Below are 22,168 nucleotides of genomic sequence, written 5' to 3'. Positions count from 1 at the left end.
TGGGCAGCAACATACATGTAGTGTGTCTACACTGCAATTAAAAACCTGCAGCCTGGCCCATGCCAGCTGGCTTGGGTTAAGGGGCTGTTTAATGGTGGTATCGATGTTCAGGCTCTAGTTCCCAGGGAGGTGGGAGGGTCCCAGAGCTCGAGCTGCAGCCTCAGCCTGGACATCTACACTGCAATTAAACAGCCCTGTACCCTGAGCCTCACCAACCCAACTCAGCTGGTCTGGTGCAGCTGTGGGCTTTTAATTGCAGTGTAGACACCTTTTAGGGCCTGACTCTCCCCTCACCTGCATCTTGTCACTGTTTACATCTGTGCAAAGTGGGTGTGAAACATAATTCTGATTTCCTAATGTTTTACACTTACTTTACACCTAGGGTGACCAGCTGTCCTGATTTTTAGGCTCCTATTACCCTTCCACCTCATCCTGATTTTTCACATTTGCTGTCAGGTCACCCTACTTACACCTGAGCAAAGGAGTGTAAAACCCTGGCAGATGAGACTGGAGCACCCACCTAAGTGCAAATAACTACACTACACGTGAGGCAGTAGAGAAGCAGGCCCTCTGCCTATAAAATCTGGTGCAGTGAATCACATTATTTCTGAGATGAGAAGTGGAAGAACTGCATTGAATGTGGTTTTTCAGCATCAGAGATGTGGAGCCCAGAACTGCTGCAGAGCAGGTATGCACCAGCCATCCTGGCTTTTCTGCAGCAGTTTTTGATGAGCACTCTAAGGGTAGAGGGGCTGGAACATATGGAAAACTGTAATGAAAATGCTGCAAAATCAAATAGTATGCGTCTTTTAAACCCTTCCCCCAGATTCCCAAAAAGGTGAGACTTCCCATCGTTGTTTACCTACTGAGAAAGTCCTGTTATTGCTATGGCTGAAGTGGAGGTTTGAATTTAACAAACTAAGGATGTTGTTTAGGCCAGTCTGTATTTTAAGGGAAAGTGGTGTCAGTCAAACTCCTCCTCTGTGCTGCTAACCAGGCCACAGTCAAAGTACAGGAGGGGCAAAAGGTGAGATTCCTGTAAATAAAACTGAGGAGCTGATACCAGTGGCGTGAACCAAGGTTTGGAATATGTTGAGCAAGCTTCCTCCATCTATATCACTCTAGCGATGGTCCTTTGCCTACCAGTCTACCCCCACCCCTCCTCTTCCAGTCCTGCTCCCACATGTTTCTCTGCCAGTGCACCTCCATCAGGACTGTAGGCTGATTACAGCCACATGTAATACAATTAGGTATTGCACAACTCTTTCAAATACTTGTCACCTGCACCGTTACCTACTCTTCCTATCTCAGGTCTCTGCTATTTAGTAGCTGAGATAGAAACACAGCAACAGTCACGTTGCACCAGACCATTGGTCTCACACATGCGGTACCCTGATGCTGGCAATGTATGTGGCCAATACATTAATCCTTCTGGATGCTGCACCTAACAAATTTGCATTCTGTATGGTGGAAAGGGAGTAGGGAGACACTCTCCTGTTTGACCTCTCTAGCAATGGGTTTATGCCAAGAGATGTTTACCATGTCCTAGGATGCATAACTAAAACCACTATGAATTGTGTTGATTAACTTGTTCATGTTTCTGAAGTGCTTTCAAGGTGAAGAGTGCTGAGCATTATGGGTAATAAAATTAGTCATCAGCCTCTGTCAAATCCAGCTGCAGCCCTTGACTCTGCCATGCTGCAGCTGTGAATTACCCAGGCCAAAGGCTTTGATTTGTTCAGAATTTACCTGTCATTAGTTTCACTGAGTGAAACTGCTGGGAGGAAGGGGACAAACAAAACCTAAGGATTCTAGATCAATCTAGGCATGGGCTGAGAATAGTAAAGTGTGAGGTGGAGGTGGAAGGAGATGGGTGAAGTCCTGCATCTGAGCCCTTTCCTGCCCTAAGCTGTATTGGGCTTTAGAGCGGTTTTCTCTGGATCGTCCTTTTGGTTGCTTACCATAGGATGAGTTTCTTCACTGGGAAATCTTACTTGCCTTAATAGTAAAAGTGCAGCTGAGCCAAAAGCATTAGTCCAGAGGCAATAAAAACTGCCCATCTGTGCAAGAAAAGCTAAAAATGCCAGGGCGAGGAGTAGGAGATGCGGCCAGTTCCTGTCACAGCAGAAGTTCCTGAGCCACAGGCCTGTTTAATTCTTTGCCTCAAGCTCTGTCCCGCCTGGATTCTTGGTGAAATGTTGCTTGTCTTTCCCTGCGTTGTTCCTCTGGTGGGTCTTGGGTTGCCCTAGCAGAGTCATAAGCTTTAGGAGGCTGCTGCTTGCTCGTTAAATCATAGGGGGTGGTTTGCTGTGGGCTGCTGCCTGGGTGTCATTGGATGGATGATTTCAGACACTGCAGCCGCCCTGCTGTTCTCCCCAGTTCCTCCTTCCCTTCTTCCTACCTGGCTTGGCAACCGGAGAGAGCCTGGGCCAGGGGCCCAGGAATCCTCTGCTGTTCCCCATGCTGCAGGCTCTATTCCCAGCCTCCCCTCTCCCTGCTGTTAGCAGCAGCCAATGACCGGGTCCTGCAGCGCGGGCTTCCCCCTCCGCCCTAGCCCGAGCCGGCGGCTGCTGCTAGGGGCTGGTCGCTCCCTGGCGCAGGTAGCAAAGGGCGCTGCAGCGCCGAGCTCCGGGGGCGGCTGCAAGGCCGGGCGAGCTCGGCTTTACCAGTGCCCCTCCGGGAGGGGGCCGAGCTCGGCCCCAGGCCTTCCTGGCCTCGGGTCTCCAGGGGCTGCGGGGCAGAGGGGGGCCGCCCCCCGCCTCAGCCTGCCGCAAGGCCGAGGGCCGGCTGGCCGCTCCGCTTCCTTGCTGCAGCCGCAGGGGCCGGGGTCGCGCCGGCTGCGGGTGGATCTGAGCAGCATAAGACGCAGGCAGCAGCCGGCAGACTGCATGGGGGGTCTGGGAACCCCTCGGCGGGGGGCAGGGTCCCTCTGCGCGGGTGGGAGGAGGCTGGGGGGTGAGTGCGCTGCGGGGAGGGGGCGCGTGGGTTCAAAGGAGCCTCCTGCTTGGGCCCGGAGCTGGCATCTCTCGGGGCGCTCCCCCCCTGCTGCAGCTTCCCCACCTCCCGGCCAAGGTGCCCCCTGGGCGGTGCCAGCCGCGCCTCCGGCCCTGGCCGCTCTCAACCTCGCCCTCCCTCCCTCCCTCCCACGCAGCTCAGCCGGGACGGGGGGGCCACACACGCACCCCCTAAAATGGAGCTCGCGCTTTGGGGGCGGGGTTGGCTGGTTTTTCCACACGTGCTTCTGCACTGGGTGGGGGGGATCCCTGGCTCCGATCCCGAGATGGTAGCGGAGAAACTTTCCAGCGGGGACTGATCCTCGCCCTCGCCTTTCGAAACACAGGGTGGGAGCGGCGGCGATTCTGCAAGGGGGGGGGGGTCGGGTCCGAGGGAACCTGGACCCAACGCCCGAAAGCGCCGAGCACAGCGGCGAAGGAAACCGTTCCACTTTGGTGCATGCAAGGCTGCGCCCCCCCCCCCCCGCCCCGGAGAATGGAAGAGCAGACGGAAATCCCCCAGCTTCGCCAGCGCTGGGCTCCCCCCTAGCAGCAGGGCGATCGTGCAGGAGATGGGGACTGGACACCCCTGGGAGCAAGGGCCTCAGAGGGCTTCCCCCAGTGGCTGGAATCACACAGCAAAACTGAGAGGAGCTCCCTCCTCCCAGCACATCGGCACAAAACCTGAGCGAGGGCGGCCCGGACGCTGGTGTCATTCGATCACCCCCACTTTAGAGACTTCTCGAGTGCCGGCTTTCCCTCGGCCCGATCAAAACCCCATTGCGAACAAATGAGTGGTTAGCCGGGGGTTCCCCAGCGATTGACTCGCAGCGACGACGAAATTAAAGCTCCCAGTGGCTAGTGGGTTTGGTTGTTTTAAGCAATTCTCCAGAAGAGGGTTCGGTTTTTAGACACCCTTTGGATCAGATCTATTGAATCTGGTTTACTGGGAAAGTCAACTTTACCCATAATTCTGATTATGATCAAAACGTTTTATTCCTTCATCTTTTTACCGCTATTTTTATTTATGTAGATTTTTTCCCCAGACAATTCCAGATGAGTAAAATAACTACACCAGGCTCGGGGGGGTTTTTTAAGCCAGAAAAGCTTTGAAAAACGTTTTAAAATGGCCTTTCCCTCCTTCAGCAGTTTTGATTTTAAAGCAGATCAAAAGAAAACCCGTGGAAAGTTTAAACTGAATTTTTTTTTATTAAAATCTTCGATGGTTTAAACCCAGCGAGCTAGGTTAGAATTCAATATCTACACACAATATTCTCAGCTGTTAAACGTGTTATTCGTTTCAAAGAACAAAATCTCTCTGAGCAACAGCGTTAGTCTTTGAGTAGCAACTATCTGACGCATTAGAACTGAAATATTTGTTGGAGCTAAACACAGGGAATTATTGAAAAAAAAAACATATTTAGACCTACAACCGCTGAGTGTAGAGACCTGTGGAGATCCCTCCGAGATGAGGGGTTTTAGCGGTTGTCAGTTACGAATATTTATTACCTTGCTTCACACAGGGTCCAGGGAATGAAGGGATTTTTTTTTTGGCCTCAAATCAACTCCCTAAACCGAAGCGATGAAGGTGAAATCTCTGCCACAGATGTCCAGACACAATTCTTGGTTCGTATGTTTCCATTGCACAAGAATTGCGTTTGGACAATCAGGAGCAGAGATTCCTGCATTCCAGGCTCGGCAAAGCATCTTCCAGGAAAATCCGGGCTGGTTCCTAGAAAACACAAACACACACACACACATGCAGCCCCCGCCGTCCTTCCCCACCCCGGGCACCTCCACGCACCGAGCCTTCTCCAAAACACTCGCGTCAACGGCCCCGTATTTCAATTCCTTTAGAGGAAGGTGTAACATGGAGGTAACACTCCCCCTTCACCCTGAACAAGTTTCCGATCATAGCTGTAAAGCGTCTGGTCCCTGTTTTGATTTGAGAGATTTCATGTCATCCTCTCACCCCAAATGATTTAATTCCCTAGAAGATATACGGTGCTACATTCCTGATCGAGCATCTGAATCAAGAAAGGGGTATCTTTTTTATTTTATTTTTTATAAATAATTGGTGAACAAAAAAAATGTAGAAGGGAATTTGAACGGTTACTGTCTGTAAATTTCTCTCTTTTTGGGTGTGTGTGTGTGGAAGTGCAGAGGGGAATTATTACCTGTCATAATAAGAAGAAAGGAACTCAGCCTTTGATGGCAAGTTTGTATAGGGATGGCCCCTTCCCTCTACACAAACCCGACAATCTGAGAACAAGCTTGCGATTTTCTCCTCATTCCATCTATCAAATCGAATCGAATTCCCCCTCTTTGGACAAAAATCAATAATTTCCAACAGCATGTTTTTGAAATCCGCGTATTTTAAAATCTCTTCATAAAGATCTGCAGATGCATAACGGGGGGGAAGAATCCAAATCGGATTCTCACCAGTAACAATCCTTCCCTCCAAATGCAGCTTCTTCGCTAAGTCAAGAACATTTTCCCTCTTTAGTTAGAAAATAACGCATCAGGCTTAAACCCCAACATTTGAAACCAACACGAATCTGCTTCTCCGGGTTCCCTCTCAGATTATGTACCGTTTGCTTATTTATAAATATCAGCATCAGCACCTGTGCAAACAGAGTACACTGGTTTCAGTTTTCTGTCTTTAAATTGCTGGCTTTCTAATTCCACTTGGAAATTGATCATGCATCTTTGAGGCGGTTCAATATTTTCATATACATATTCACACACGTGTGTGTGTGTTTCCCTAGCTTTTCCCATATAGATAGCTACGATATGTTACATAGAGGCAGATTATATAATCGGATAAATAGCTATCTAACTACTATATGGGGAAACGATTGAAACGCTCTCTCTCTATATATACACACACAATTCAACATAACAAACAAAACAGAGATATCGATTATAGGTAATATCTCTTTCCATGTAACATAATCTATTACATGGAAAACGATTGACACAGTACATTATATATAATTGTAGATTTAGAGGATAATCTGATATATAGCTATCTATAGCTATGGAATTATATATATAATTCCATAGCTATAGATATATAATATATATATAAACTGTTTCAGTGATTTTTCCTATAGGTAAAGAGAGAGTATTTATAATCAAATATATACATGCACAGATTTATATGGACATAATGGAAAAATATTGAAAGACCCCATTTATATACAGTTCCATAGATCTATAACTATACATAGTTGCAGACAGTTTTGTAGCTATACAAGGTCTATTGATAACTATGATTTTATTAACTGGTTCAAAAATCAAACCCAGCCGAAGTGCAGGGGTTCCCCCAAAGACAAGAGTCTGTTTCGAGCATGTGTTTGGAACCCCAGCCCCAGATCTATTTGTTCTGCACCTGTTAACCCCGATTTGCTCAAGTCATGCAGAAGAGGCATGCACATCCACACACCGTGCTCGCCAATACCTGCGCCTGCGGCTCCACACAAACATCCCCCAAGTGACTTTTTTTTTTCCTTTTTGCTGCGGGGGAGAGATTTCAGCTTTTCCCATTTTTTGTTGTTAAAAGTCTGTTGCTCGCGTCCACCAGCTGCGTCTCTCTCTTTCTCCATGTTGTATCCTTCCCACCCAAGCGCTTCCAAAATCCGCCAGGGCTCCTGGCTCCGTTGCTGCGGGTGCCAGCGGTGGAGCCTGTCCTCCTGCCCGGGGCTTGCCGCGATGAGCACATTTCAGAAGGCTCTGGAGGCTGCCCTGGGGTCCTGAAGGGTTTTTAGTCGAAGCCCACAACAATAAACGGGTTGCAGAGGAGGCAAGGAAAGAATGGGGATGGCCTTCAATTGGTACTGGATTTGAATAACACCACAGGGTGATAAATGCCCATTGTGTTTTAGGAGTAATGAATCTCCACTGTCTCCATAGCACAGAAACAGCAGCTGCAACCTGGAGCCAGCCAGCTCTTAAAGGCACAGCGCCCCAAATGGGCGACCGCGCGCGCAGGGCCGAGCCGCCCTCCGCCTTTTTTTTTTTTTTTGCAGGAGCGGAGCCGCCTGTGCTTGCAGCCCCCCCCCCCCTCCCGCTGGCTCTGGCCGGCTCCTGGCCTGAGCTCCCCCCTCCCGCTGGCTCTGGCCGGGCGAAGCCTCCCGCGGAGCGGCCCGAGAGCTCTCACCGCCCTAATAAGTGTGAAGAGCTGCGGCTCCCCCGGCCCGTTCTCCGGTGAATTTCACAGCGCTCGGATCCTTTTCCTTTCCCGGCTCCGGCCAGCGGCGCGGCTGGGTTTGCACCGGGCGGGCTGGTTATTCCTGAAGCGGTGCGCTCGGATGGCGGGGGGGCTTTTTCTTTTCTTTTTGTTTTTTTTTGGGGGGGGCGGTGTTGTGTTTTTGCAGATACTCTGAAGTCTGCTCAGCAAACCCCCCTCTCCTCACTCCCTTCCTCACCCCGGTACTGCCCTTAACAGCCCGGGGAGAGACCTGCAGGACTCGTGGCTGGAGAGAAATGGGGTATTTGGAGCAGTTGGTGGCTGTTTAGCTCTTAGAATAGAATCACTGTCTGTCTGTCTATCCCCATACACCCATCTATCTATCTATCTATCTATCTATCTATCTATCTATCTATCTATCTATCCCCAGACACCCCCTCTATCTATCTATCTATCTATCTATCTATCTATCTATCTATCTATCTATCTATCTATCTATCTATCTATCTATCCCCAGACACCCCCTCTATCTATCTATCTATCCCCAGACACCCCCTCTATCTATCTATCTATCTATCTATCTATCTATCTATCTATCCCCAATACACCCCCTCTATCTATCTATCTATCTATCTATCTATCTATCTATCTATCTATCTATCTATCCCCAATACACCCCCTCTATCTATCTATCTATCTATCCATCCCCATACACCCCCTCTATCTATCTATCTATCTATCTATCTATCTATCTATCTATCCCCAGACACCCCCTCTATCTATCTATCTGTCTATCTGTCTAGTCTCCTGGGGTGGTGAAATCTTGGGTCTAAGGAATGGTGGAAAATGTGTAACATTAAGAGCTCGTGCGAGATCATCCGCTCCGAACGGAACCGTTAACCGTGTGTGCGAGTTTCCATTCACTCCGGTTTTGTGAAGGGACCCCCCCCCCCTTCCGCCCCCAGACAGCATCCCTGCCCCGGGGTTCTCATTTTCATGGCATTCCCGAGCGGCTAGGCCCGCCCCCCCCTTTTCTGCAGTGAAAGTGTTAAAAGGGTCCACTCCCCGCTCCCCCCCCTCCATGGAGCGCTGCGATGAAAACAGATAAATAATGCTCATTGTTTTCCGCTAATGAATATTATTGACTTTTAAGCATAACAGCTGCAATAGCCTTCCTCGAGAGAGAACAGGGCAGCACCGTTTGCTGCTCCCGGGAAGCTGCCGAAGGGGGTTTCAGGGAGGGTGGGCCGAGAGATCGCAGCCAGCAAACACATGCAGAAGCGAAACAAACAAATAACCAGAGGAGCGAAGTGAGCGGCTAAGCGGCGAGGCAAGAAGCCTGCTGGATGTGCTGCATCCCACAGCTCCTCCAGCCATGCTCCAAACCTGCACAGCCTCTTCCGCCTATGCAGACTTCTCCCCATCCGTGCTGCTGACTGAACTTTCTGCAATGTTGGGAGTCCTTTTCTTCAGCCATCCCGTTCCCTCCCCTGCCTTTGAGCAAATGAAATTAACACACACATAAAACAAATGCTGGGCAAACTTCACCCCTGTTGAAAAATGGACACATTGCAATCATCATCATAACATACTGCTACTAATTAATAACAAAGCAGCTCTTAGGAATAGCTGTTCCCACTTTTCTTCTCGGGATTTTAAATGCCACTGAAATGGGGTTTAGACATAATTAGCTGTTCTGATTTCTTTCAAAGAGCTAACCAACATTTTATGATCTACCTGCATATTTTTCAGTCATCTTCCCCCAGGGTGGTTTATCTTTGGCCTTAGCAACACAGAAAAGCTGAGCTGTATATATATATTGTTCAGCAGCATTTTAGATCCAGGTTTAGGGGACTTTTTCTTATATGCCAAATTCACTATTAAACTGGTGACTACGACAACCTTAAGTCCTGCAATAACTTTCCTCCTGTGTATTTTGGGGCTGCAGATACAATGAATTAATAGCATGAAGCCCTGCATGTGGCAAGGGCACTGCTGGCTAGTAAGAAATAATATTTTTTTTTTATAATCGCTGTGTAGATTGCAGGCTGATGAAAGAAAAAGATCAAACAGAAGGAGAGAAAAAGCCCAGGGCTGGAGAAAGATTTGACCTTAAAATATTCTGCTAAAGAGAGTCAACAGTTGTCTCCTTTTTTTTTATTCCATACAATTGCCCAGATTTAAGTACTGTCCTCACGTGCTGTTTACAGAATAGCAAGGCCCTTATACTGACCATGGATGCTCAAAGCCCACAAGCGAAGTCTGGGAGCTGTACTTCTGCTGGGAGCAGCAAACAGTTAATGAGCAGAGAGAGAAACGCAAACGTTAACACGTTTGTGCAAAGCATCTCAGCAAGCTGGACTGAGTGGGGATATTGCAAACGCTCCAACCACCGGGCAGGCTTCCGAGCATGGGACTCGATTCTGCCTCAGAATCCCCCCCAAGGGAGTGGAGACAGGCAGCAGTTGTGTGTGCATAGCTTAGGGCAGGGCTGGGCCCAGGAGCCAGAGACACATAGGAGTTAGAAGTGGAAATGAGCCATGAGGTCACTGAATCCCACTGCCAGTGCAGGGTTGCTCCCTACAGAACAGGTCCCAGTGTTTTGTCCAGTCCAATTTTGAAGATTTTAGGCATTAGATTTTAATTACAAAGACGTCTCTGCCAGCCAGAAACCTAGTTACCCCTTCTGAAGCTAGGCACAGTGGTGGCAGGGTCAGTCCCAAAGGGGCCCTGATCCTGCATTCTTGGACACTGCAACCTCTCAGTGACTTCCAGGGGGAGTTCTGGGTAGGTGAGGCCTGCCAGAGGAGAGCTCTACTTTGATAACGGATATTATCACTGGTGATGACCTTAGTGGTAAGAAAAAATCAGAGGCCAAGATTTTTAGAAGTGATTAGTGACCTTGAGTGTCAAACCAGAGACACCTTAAAGGGGGGAGGAGGGCTAATTTTCAGAGGGTGGGTGCTCAGCACTTCCTGGAAATCAGGCTTTTAAAAAGTTTCTCAAGTTTGGCATCTGAAATCTCTAGTCACCTCTAAAAGCCACAGCATGGTGAAAGCAATTTCTAAGCTGTCTCAGTTTGTGGGAGCTGCCATGTCAACAGCGTCACAAGTTCAAAAGGAAAAATAAAAACCCAACGCCAAATTAAAAAAAAAAGGAAAACGTTGCTCTCTCCTTTCAAAAGATGTCTGATTCCTCAGCAGCTGGAAAATCCCCCAGTGGGCTCTCATTCCAAATGATTCTTCTGGCTCCCTTCTGTTTTCATATTAAACAAACCCTTTTTTCAAGGTAAAAATCAGAAGTTAAAACGCCGACCAAAACTCCGCCCCACAACTTGCTAACAGATTCCTGCAGGAATCCTAAAATGGTTTTACATGGTCTCTGGAATCCTGATGAGCGTCTTTAGGAAATTAAGGCCATCTCTTCCTTGAAGGCTGCAAAGCAATGGGATTCACCCATTGTTGTAGCCTGGAGCTGAGCATTATTTTAGAACCCAGATGCTGCAAACCTTTTAACGTTCTTTAATTCTTAATGTTCCACCCCCCCTCCCCTCATAATACTGGCTGAGTTAATGAAGTTATGTGATCCTATAAATGTTAATTGTCTAAACTTCTCTTCTTCTTCTCCTTCTTCTTCTTCTTCCTTTTTTATCTCTCTCCTCCTTGCTGCTTTCTGCTCCACTTGTAATAAAGAAAATATCTTGGCTGGACTTAGCTAGTTGCTTGGCAACCCCAATTGAAAAAAAGAGAACAAAATGTAACCAATCCAAAGACAAAGCAAAAGATTTTGGTGACATGTGACCCCGCTATGAAAAGGGCAGCCTTAAACTGTCCCTTATGTCCTTTGCTCCTGACTACTGGGGGCTAGCCCCCCCTCCCCATTCAGTTTCTTACACCAATAAATATGGATTAGTGAAATACTTTTTCCCACACTGCTGAAAAGAGTGGATTGATCTTTCCACCTCTTTTATGTACCAACCTGACAAGTTTCTAAACAAAATTAACAGGGAAGAGTCAAAAGAAGTGAACCCAGGTTCTGGACCCTCACAGGCTGCCGGGGGGGTGGGGAGAGAATCTCACCATTGAATTCAAACCTCACAGATTTTCAAGGTGGAAAAATGTGCTCCTCTTAAAGAGAACTTTTCACTTCGGCTGGTTTAGTCTAAAGATTGGGATGTGCTCCTTCAAACGGCAAAATAACAGATTCCAGTGTTTGATTTATAGCTGCTCTGCCTTTCTCTCAGATGCTTGGAGAGGGGCACTCTTTCTAGTCCCAAGTAATATAGATGGCAACTTATAAAACAACCACACAACGCATTTTAGCAAAAGAAACCTATTTTCTTGCTAGCATAGACAGTAATGTCTCTTTCAGAGCAATTCTGTTCCTCTTTGCTTCAGAGCCTGAATACTTCCAGTCTGTAGAGGAAGTCATCTGCAAATGAAATTTCATCCTGGAAAAAAACATGATGTCATTGGCTTTAGTTTTGATTCTGAGTAAACACAGCACAGCACGGTTTGAAAGTCGCCCTTACACCTGACTTTAGGCTCCTGGTTTCAAATAAAAATAATATTCCCAACTCTGAGGAGTGGGCAGAACATCTCACTGCCAGCCCTGCCTTCTATTCCCCCCCTTCAGCACTGATCCTCCTGTTTTGGAGATAAGATAAAACACTGACTTTCCCCAGGCTCGCAGAGTAGTGAATGCTTCTTTCACAAGCCGTGCCCCTTTTCAAAAAAGCATCACCTTGCCAGCTGCTTTCCTCCCAGAGGCTGCCAGGAAAAAAAATAGGACAAGGGGGAAAAAAAAGCCAGTGAACTTGTTTCCAGCCTTTCCCTCTGACGATCCATCCAGAAAAGCAAAAAAAAATATTTGTCCTGTTAAAACGCCTTTCGTTCATTCCCAAAGCCCATCAGCGCCGGAACGCTGTCCTCGTGGCAGGAGATGCAGGCTCTGAACGCTAAGGAACTCTCAGTAAGTTGGACGTTTTCTGAAGCTATTTTCTTGGATTTCTAAATGTGATGGAGGCTCAAATTCACCCCCTGGAGTAAATCAGAGGGCTTAAGACCAGGGGATGGATTGGGCCCAGGATGGATTGGCTGTTGGAGGGGGGTTGGAGAGAGGGCAGGGGGATTAGGGTATCAAAGCACTTCTCTGATGTGTAAAATATTTGATTAAATTTCACTCCTAATGTTGCTTGGCTGCATCCGTGTCTCCTTAATTTAAGTGCCTCAGTATTAAAATCCTATCTATCTATCTATCTATCTATCTATCTATCTATCACTGTGATGGCCCAAGTCCCAGTGCTGGCATGTGACTGGTGGTGCTGGGAGCTGATGCCTCCACAGCATGCCAAAGGGTTAAGGATCTCACAAAGCCCCTTTGATTGGCGCCCACAGATAAGTCACTCTTTCTCCTCCAGCATGTGGACTCTCTGGTCACAGAAGGAGGCAAGTGGCAGTTTGTTCTTTAAAAACCCAATGACTGAGGAGCGTGTGTCGGGGGGAGAGGGTTCACCTCTTTGGGGCTGTGAATGAGCCCACCAGAACAGGGAATCAAGGGCTTTTCGTTTCTGCCCCTTCTGGGGCTGTATCCATGAGTCAAGAAAGTGCCTCAGAGAGAGAAGCATCAGAGGCCTGTATCCAGAGAGGCCAGAGTAGAGCGGCTTACTGAAGCCCTGATTCTGCAAAGAGCTTTTTGTGGGCACAGGGATGTGCCTGGGTGGAGCATTGCCAGATCCGAGCCTTGGTTTGTGCCCAGTTGTGTTCAGGCGATAGCCCCTCTTTCCCCTCCATCCCTGTGGGAATGAGGGTTTGACCCAGACTGTGTTTGGAGGCTGCTTTTGTTTAATCTCCCCCCTGACTCTCTCTGCTACTGACCTGCAGCAAATAGAAATGTCTTGTTTCCCCTTGGTTGGCGCCAACACTCCATCCCCCTCATGTGTCTGAGATTTCATACCCAGCTCCTTGAGCTGCCCCACAGCAAAAGGCAAACACCCTCTGTGAGCTGCTCTGCAGTAAGTGGAAAAGCCTGGCTAGGAACAACCTGAGCATGCAGCACCTTGCACGCACATGCAACAACCACCCCAGGCATCTTACCAGCATTGGCTGTAGGCCCTGGATGAGGGCGTTAGCTCAGGTCTGGGGCAGCCTGCAGCAGGTTCTCCAGTCTTGCCAAGAAGACATAAGTATTGCAGCTGCACCAGCTCTGCTGGACCTTCTCACACCATCCCACAATGCAGTGCCTTGTGTCTGAATATTACCCAAGAATCCCTGCTGCCAGCCACTGCTCCAAAAGAATTCTGGTCGCAACAGGGTTGCTGCGTGGATGGTGCTGGACTGGCAGGCATCAAAGTCAGGCAGGGTGGTTGATTTTCCAATGACCTACAGGCCTGATTCAACCCAAACTCCCACTGAGTCAAGGACGAGTGTGGCCTGTGGAAAGTCTAGAGCGCCAGCCCCGAGTTTGTGACATGTCAAGGAAACGCACACTAGAATGAAAGTAATTTCCCCCTCCCCCATATTGCATCCTTGTTTTGACCCAGGGACTGGCACAACACCAGGGGAGCTGTGGCAGGGCCAGCCAGTAGCCGGGTGGGAAGGCCTTCGCTCTGCTCTGCCATGTGGAAAACTTGGCTTCCCTTGCTGGTTCTGCTCTCTCCCTTCCAGGGGTGAGAGGAGATGGGAGTGCGCAACTCCCACGGCTCTGCAGCCACCCTGTTGAGCTCTGACTGCTGGTGGGCATTAAAGCAGAAAACAGAAGTGCCCTTAAGACGCCATTAGGCCCATAAGCCTCTTAGCCCCAACACGTAGGGCTATGTCTCTGCTCACGTTCCCAAGGATTGCACAGTCTTTACCACACGCTCCATGGCCCACGCTTTGTTTCCCTCTTGGGTGTCCCCATGAGTGTGTATTCTCACGCCCAAAGTCTGCCCAGATCACACCTGCCCTCCTCCCCCACAAGGGACCACATTCGCTCTCCCCACCCACCCTGCTGCCCCCACAGCCAGCGCTCGAGGGCTCAGCGTTTGGCACAAGAGAACTCCCTTTCCATGTTGGTCACCTCCCTAGGTCACTGCGCACGAGCACTGCGACAAGGGCAATTTCCCTCCTTCCCATTTCCACTCAGTCCAAGTCCTGCCTGTGCGCAGCTCTGCCGTCTCTGCCCCAGCTGTGTTCTCCCCTTGGCACTTGCAGACCCTGTGACCCAAAGCACCCCTCCGTGGGAGTGTGGCTGACGGTGGGTGAAACTCCCACAAGCACACAGAGGGCGTGAGGGCCCATTTCAGTGTTCAAGCCTCAAACTGGCCCTCCCTTTCACCCGGCAGATAGAGGAATGATGTAGCTTTCGCTAAAGCCCCAAATCCTTCTGCAAGGTACAGTCTGAGTACATGGGCAGTAGCAATGGCCTGGGGCGGGGCGCAAGGAGGAATGGGACCTTCCCTTCCACAGGCCATGAAGAAGCAGAGAAGCTGCTCCTCACCTACAGCTCCAGTCTCAGAGCTGGAATGGGCTCCACCCCCATCAGCACCCTCCCTGTGTCAGGGAGAGTGGCCCGTGGCTTTCCATCCTCAGACCTTGGCTGTGTGACAGCACACCAGGAGCGATTGTGGACCGGGGCTCTGTGGTGTATGGATGTACACAATCTTCACCCCACCCATCACCACCTGCTGGAACGGCCCCAGTCCTGCTGCAGGTGGGACCCTTCATGCCCACGTGAGGCTGGGGAGCAGGGCGGGTAGATTTGTCCCTTAAAAATGCAGCTTGAACAACATGGAAAAGAACCATCCAGGGCTACTTTTTGCTGCCCTCTCCTTCTGTTTTTCTTACCTCAGCCCCCTCTGGCTTCCCCACTTTCCCAATCTCCCCAGAGGGACGGCAGCCCCAGGCAATTAGCCCTCATGGAGGCAGATTCACATGAGGAGCGAGTCAGTGAGCCAGCAAAGGGAGGCTGAGTTGTGGCCTTGGTGTGTAGGCAGGGCAATGACGGACGCTATAGACCTGAGATCCCAGCAGATCCAGAGCGCGTCCTTCATAGGGACTCTAGAGGTGAGACATTCACAGCTGAGACCCTCAAAAAAGCCCAGATTGTGCCAAATTCCCCTCAACGGTGCAGCTCTCTTGGGGAATGGGCTGGTCTGGAAAGCATCCTTGAGAAGTGGCCTCATCTCAGCCCTGCCCGGAGGGACACAAAGTCCCATAGCTTCAGCTACCGGCTGGGCCGTTGCTCTGACACTGTCTGAACCAGCAAACCCCCCCGCAAAATGCCCTGAGTGGGATTTTTAAATGCCTCATTGGACTGTGGCAAATTCGTCCCTCCTGAGAGGGAGAGACTTTGCCAACTGTCTTCCAGTGAAGGAGGCTTCTTCTACCTGAGGGAGACTTCACAGCTGGTGCTATGGGCCCTCCCCCTCAAGCTAGCCTGGGAGCTCCAGACCACTGCTTCTCTGGGTCCCATGATGTGGGCTCTGGACCAGGCCTCTGAAATCTCTCACAGCTTCAGCTGCATGGTTTCTACTTAGCACGCCTGGCTCCCTCTCTCCCCTGCCCTGAAACATGAGCTGCAGGAGGATTTTCATGCTTCTTCCCTGGCTTTGGGGAGTGATTCTGCAGCAAGTTAAAGGTTAGAGAGCCTGAAGATTGGCCTTAGACTAAAATGTAGCCCAGGCAGGCAGTACCAGGAGTGTGCGTGAGTGGAGAGGCAGCTAGGAGGACTAACAGGTGGAATTCAAACACCCCCTGCCCCACACGCACACACTGGAAGATGTCTCCTATCACACAGTAATTCAGTTCCCTTCCTGAGCTGAGAGCCGGAGCCCCTTTCCCAGCTCCAAGCCCTTTTGTTTCGCCTTTGTGATGGAAAAAGTCCCTCCTAAATCAATTCCATGACACTGTTATTGTTTCCTCACTAAGAGTTTTTAAACTTTTCCCCCCCAAGGTCAGGAATGTGGCCAGTTGCTATTGGGACGGTGGAGCATGGGTGGGTAGGGTTCGGGGTGAAGGGTCACACTGGCTCTGCGGGTCATCTGAAAACAAAACCTTTTGAAATACCTACTCTCCATCACTGCCAACATTGTCTCCTGCCAGCAGGGGCCTGGCACGGACCTTCAATGGCTCCAGCCCTAGCCGCTGTCCACCGCAGCGGTCAGCATCTGGGAATGGACAGAAGGTTATTGTGTGTGAAATAGCTTTGTTTTCAGTCACAGCTGCCCGGGTTTGGACTGCGACTGACCGAAAGTCCTGGTGGGTGGGAGAGGAGGGAGGGAAAGGCGGGGTGTGTGGGGATTGTGAGAGTATGGGTCACTGAGTCCTAGAGGGAGATCCCACCTCGCCAAGGCAAAGACCACTAGAGCTCAGATTTAGAGCCTGGCTGAAGAATTTCCTTGATTATTTTCCCAAAGAAAGTGGGGGAATTTATTATAGAAAAAAGGAAAAAGTACCCCCCCTTAAAAAGTGACGACACATCGGCTGCCCCCATGTTCATATGGTGCCCACTTCACCTGGGCTGAGGAGAGTCCCGGGGGGCTGGTCTCTGAGGCCTGAGCTGAGGAGAATCCCAGGAGCTGGCCTAGCTGGGGCTTTGGGGCCGGTTCTCTAGGTCTGACTGAATTACACAATCATAGAAATTAGATTGAGAAAAGCCCCGTTTGGCCTCGTCCCCTCTATGGCCCAGCGTCCAGGGCAGAATTGTGCCCGACAGTATCTTAGCCAGTGTTTTAACTGGCCCACGCCGGGAGCCCCTCTGCCTCATTTGGTGGCTGATGGCTCCACAGGTGAATGAGCCTTGTTGCTACGAAGCTGCTCCTGATATGTTGCCTCTGTGTCCCCTTTCTTAAGTTAGACTCATGACTCTTAGTTACGCTAGAGCCCTACCAAATTCATGGCCATGAAAAACGCATCACGGACTGTGAAATCTGGTCTTTGGTGTGCTTTTACCCTACACTATACAGATTTAACGGGGGAGACCAGCGTTTCTCAAATTGGGGGTCCTGACTCAAAAGGGAGTTGTGGGGGGGGGTCACCAGGTTATTTTAGGGGGCTCGCAGTATTGCCACCCTTACTTCTGTGCTGCCTTCAGAGCTGCATGGTTGGAGAGCAGCAGCTGTTGGCCAGGCACCCAGCGCTGAAGGCAGCGCCCTGCCAGCAGCAGCACAGCAGTAAGGGTGACAATACCATACCATGCCACCCCTACGTCTGCGCTGCTGCCTGCAGAGCTGGCGGCCGGATAGTGGCAGCTGCTGAATGAGGGCCCAGCTCTGTGAGCAGCAGCTCTCCTCCAGACTCTTGGTCAGCTGACTCCTGTGTCTTCCCAGGCTATTGCCCTCTTCTTAGGCATGCTCTTTAGTTTCTCGGGGCTTTCATTTGAGCCCTTGTCCTATCCTGGATCCTCCTGCTGATCCTCTGTCACCTGGGCTGGACCTTCTCTGTTATGGAGAGAAGCAATGGGGAAGGGCCTCAGATGCAGTCACTTCTATTGTGTATTTACATGGTGCTGCAGGTGTGCCTGGGGATTTCTAGGTTTAGAAGAGAAGCAGGCCCCTGCCTTGAGGCTCATGCAGTTTGGATCCCTGGATGCAGAAGCCCAGATCTGACGGTGCCTATTCTCTTCTTTACGTGGTGTAAGGCTTGGTGCACAACAGCTGCACCTTCTCACCTGACACCTCTGCTGCGTTACCTACAGCTATGGATAAGGCCTGCCCGGACAGCCTCTTCGTGCTTCACGTGGTTGGCTGGCTACTCTCTTACACCACCTGCACTGGGACCTTCTGTGTTTGGTCTGCTGAGCTGCACGACCAGGCAGTGGAGGCAAGCCAGGCTCCTCAAATGCCCCAGCACACAGCTCTCAAAGAGATGCCCCTCTTGTATGTGGGGTTCCTTTTGTGCTGGCTCTGGATTCCTTTGCTCAAACAGACATCTTTGTAACACTCTTGTGTGCCTACAGCATGTTCTGTCTGAGGAGCACAAGACACTTTACAGATGGGTTAAGCCTCATGATCCCCCGTAAGGCAGGTGTTATGATGTTCACCTGACAGATGGGGAAATGGAGGAACAGGGTGGTTAAGTGCCTTGCCTAAAGACACACAACTCAGTGTCAGGTATAGAACCCAGGAATCCTGCAGCTTAGCCACAAGACGATCATTCTTCCCTTTAACTACTAGCCGGTACCACTAGGAAATTGCTTGCTGGTTTTCAGCCCGAGCCCTGCCTGCCCTGGACTCAAACGGATGGACGTGACATGTCTGTCCAGACTTGAGGAGCAGTGACGTGGGGGAGTCTCTGTGTTGTTCCAACATCACTAAGGAACTCTTCCTCTCTCAGCTGTTGGTGGGCCAGGGAAAACCTCCATCCACTCAGAAATCAATCTCGGCTTGTCTTCTGATTGGCCAGCACTCTGCTACTGCATTGTTTGCACATGAACCTCTGCAGTAGAACATGGACATGCGGCTGGGGGCATCTGGCGTGGCTGTGGAAATGTGTCTGGCAACTGAGTACAAATGTCTCAGGTGACTTTCAATATGGGCTCACAACGGCACAATCCTCCGAGCTAACTACAGCTGCCGTCGGCATTGTTCCTCCCTCTCCTGTCAGGCAGAACACCACTTACTGTCCTTCTGGAGCTCCAGTCAGTCAATCTCAGTTATGCAGATCTCCAGGGAGATGGTGGAAAATGCAGGCTATGGGGACCCTAAGGATTTAATTGCACTTGTAATTGGGGCCTTTCCATCAGGCCCTAGTGGGGGGAAGCGGAATACACCTAAAAATATCCTGATTAGAGCGTGGCACCATTATTCTTCCATGCCCAGGAGAATAGGCTAATGAAGGACAGAACAAAATAAAAGCACAAGGCAACAACTCCCGGCGAAAGGGAAAGGATTTAGCAGAAAACTGGAAAGAAAACCCAGTTCTGGGACTCATAGCTAGCGCTAGCTTTTTTAATCTGTGAAACAGCTGGATATGGAAGAAAACAGCTGGAATGGACACACATTTCTTAGGAGTTATTAGATGGAGTCTCAGTGGAGCTTGTGTGTGTCCTTCTCCGCACACTGCCTCTGGAGAGAGAGTCCTTTGCGTGTCCATCCCACCACCCTCCATTAGGAATGGTGAAGAGTGGTCCGGATCGGAATGATGTCCCATTGTGTAAAGGTTCTTGACTGATTGATCCAGCCCTATAGCTGAGTCCCCTCTTCATGGTCTGGCGAGGAAGGTCCAGTGTGCGGACGCCTTCGGAACTTACCCAGGGTGCTTTTCCCGCATTACAGATGGCTGCATGGATAGGGATGTGGGGAGGGCTGTGTTTCCCTTTCCAATGGTCTAGCTTTGTGGCTCTCCCATATAATTGACTGAATTGTCTTCTTACCAAGTGTAACCCTTCTGCCCCTCTGAGTTGGCAGCAACAAGGGCCGGGTTCAGTATCCAGGGGTTCCGTTTCAATAACACAATGCAAAACCCAGTGACCTGGGACATTACCTACACCCCCGGGCGCCTCCAGGAGGCAATAGTCTGAGTGTAGCAAAATCCTTTTAATAAAGGAGGAACAAACCAGAAGCAAAACCCCCCTCCAAGTACATTTGGCACTGTCCTTAGGGTCTTAAGTCCAATCACCCCAAAGTCCAACAACCCAAAGTCTCAGTCTCTGGTCAGTGCCACCCCAGAGTTCAAAAGTTTATCTGCAGAGGTCCCTCCCAGGTGGAAATGGGTGCTAAGGGACACCTTACGTGGGCCAGGGCCGACTGCCCCGCTTCTCCGTGGAGTTCTGCTGCAGCCTTCACCAGGACTGGCTCCACACCACCAGCTGTGCCGCTCCTTCAGCAGACCCGTGAACCACGTCAGCCATCCCCGCAAACCGCTCCACACTGCTCACTGTTCCATGGGCTGCTCCAACGTGCTGCAGACTGCTCCACTCTGCCAGCTGCTTGGTGATAGATCTTCAGGCTCTCCTACTACTTAACACAGCACTCAGTGATTTCCGCTCAGTAAACTTAGTTCTTTTAGTGACTTCAGCTCTTAGTGATTTCAACATGTAGTAGGAGAGCCCCAGTGCCACATGGCCCAATGTGAATTCAGGTCAGCAACCTCTAGATAGACTCCTAAAGGATTCAAAATTAGCTCTGCTCTTTAACAGTGGAGAGAGGAGGAAGTGCAATTGGTGTTCCAGGCCCTGGGGGCCCATACCATCAGGTACACACACCAGTCCCCACCCTCTCTCTCTTCACTGGGTTTTGGAACCCATGTCCCTTGGCTAGCAAGTACTATTTAATGTAGGTTGAGTCATTTTTGTCATAAAGCAGTCTCATAGTTCCTCATTCACATAATTAAGGTAACAGCCTTTTTTCCTTCCTGCCCCAATAACAAAGAAATTGGGGATTCCACAGTGTGAAAATAACCATCCCATGCTGCTGTGTGTTATGCTAAGTGGAGTGGGTTTTCCAATGCAAATGCACATTCCTAAAATTCCTTTGCCCACTCCTCATAATGTACCACCAGATGTCAGGGTAGATCTCATCCTGACTCTGCTTACATCCTCCCCCCAGCCGAGAATTTGTCGTCCCGACAAATCACATTCCCTACTATACCAACTTACTGGTCCTCCAAAGGGCCTCAGATAGCCCACTTTAGCTTTCACAAACCTGTGGTTAGCCGTTTCACTGGTCTTATTACTCTGTCTCGCCTATGGAGAATCTCTGTTGCTGTGGTAGGGGACATCCTCTGAGTGACGGATGGGGAGGTTTCCTGTGAGTTCCTCGGATACTGGCATAGGCCCCTGCATTTCTAGTTCTAACCGTGGAGGATCGAAGGTGCTTGGGACATCTTCCATCTGTATATCGCCACTGTCCAATAATCTGTGGGTTCCACCAGTGGCTCAGGAGTGTCAGGAATGGGCCTAAATACTTCTGCCATGGGGTTTAGGGCAGAAGAGGAGGTAGTCTCTTTTGATTCAGCTGATCGAGACTGCAATCTTGTCTTCATCCTAGGATACACCATGGTTGTGTCTTCCTCCTCAGACTCACTCTCAGATGTGCTGAGGGGGGGTAGGTTAGCTGCAGGAGGCCGGCTGTCCACGTGGGAGGTGGGCTTTGGTACAGCACCTCTGTTCTGCCCAATTGCCCTGTTGTGGTCCATCAGCAAAGGTTTCTATGCACGGTCTTTGTCTGCCCTGGACCCTCTTCAGGTTTGATCTTGTACCGGGCAGGTCTCAGCTTTTCCATCACCAAGTAAGGTATTGCTTTCCATCTGTCAGCTATCTTGTGTTCAGGACTCTGTCCCTGCTGCTGGCTCTTGCAGACGTACTCTAGAATCATATCGATGTTTGTTGCGGTCTGCATTCTTCCGAGCTGCAGATGTAGCTAAGTGGTAAGCATCCGCTTTTTTTCGTAGTCGGGATACATATTGCTGATGGGTTTCATAGCTATCGCCATCCTCTGATACACCAAAGCACAGGAAACATCAAGAGATATGGAAATGCAACATGTTGGCTCCAGGTTGCCTTCTGCTCTGCCGCAAAGTCCCTAACATATCTCAGCACCTCCTTCAGAAGGTGACTCTCAAAGTCTGATCCGTGTATGTATCGGGCTGGGAATCAAACTGAGAAATATTTTTCCCATAGTACTCACTACTAGAATGTTCCCAATATTCCTTTTGTCCACTTCTAAAGACAAGAAATCAATGCATACCAGCTCCAGAGGTTTATTGCTGGTGATGTTCTTCAGATATGCAGCCGAACACATCGAGCGCAGGTCTCACATTTTCCTCTCCATCCCTAAATGTCCAAAGTCATCATGCAGGGCCCTCATGGCCAGGCCTCTACTCTCTTCGGCAGCACTAGTTGTCTGTGGTCACGGGTGTAGCACTCCTGAATCAGTTTTAGCTTGGTCCATTCTCTAGTTTAGTTGCCCCTCTGGGGGGGGGGTGGACAACCAGCTGGGCCTCCCCCTCCCTTTTGGCAAGTAGTGTATCACGAATGTCAATATCTTGCAGCTGGGCTTCCT

The 22,168-nt window shown here is 50.0% G+C and overlaps 1 protein-coding gene across 2 annotated transcripts in view; it reads left to right on the top strand.

Annotated features, from left to right (window-relative positions):
• The first annotated feature begins 77 nt into the window (after positions 1 to 77).
• The window catches only part of CERCAM (cerebral endothelial cell adhesion molecule), a 56,538-nt gene continuing 34,447 nt past the window's right edge, over positions 78 to 22,168 (top strand). The window contains exon 1 of one of the 2 annotated variants that reach the window (XM_039506726.1): positions 78 to 688. In XM_039506726.1, coding sequence (XP_039362660.1) covers positions 660 to 688 — 29 coding nt within the window. In that variant the 5' untranslated portion in view covers positions 78 to 659. Of the gene's footprint in view, positions 689 to 12,127; positions 12,157 to 22,168 lie in introns of those variants that run through there. The other variant, XM_039506730.1, reaches the window with a different exon arrangement.

The sequence above is a fragment of the Mauremys reevesii genome, linkage group 19 (genome assembly GCF_016161935.1).
Source record: "Mauremys reevesii isolate NIE-2019 linkage group 19, ASM1616193v1, whole genome shotgun sequence".
Lineage (NCBI taxonomy): Eukaryota > Metazoa > Chordata > Testudines > Geoemydidae > Mauremys > Mauremys reevesii.
Note: the sequence above shows the minus strand (reverse complement) of the source record. Positions and strands in the feature narration are given on the sequence as shown.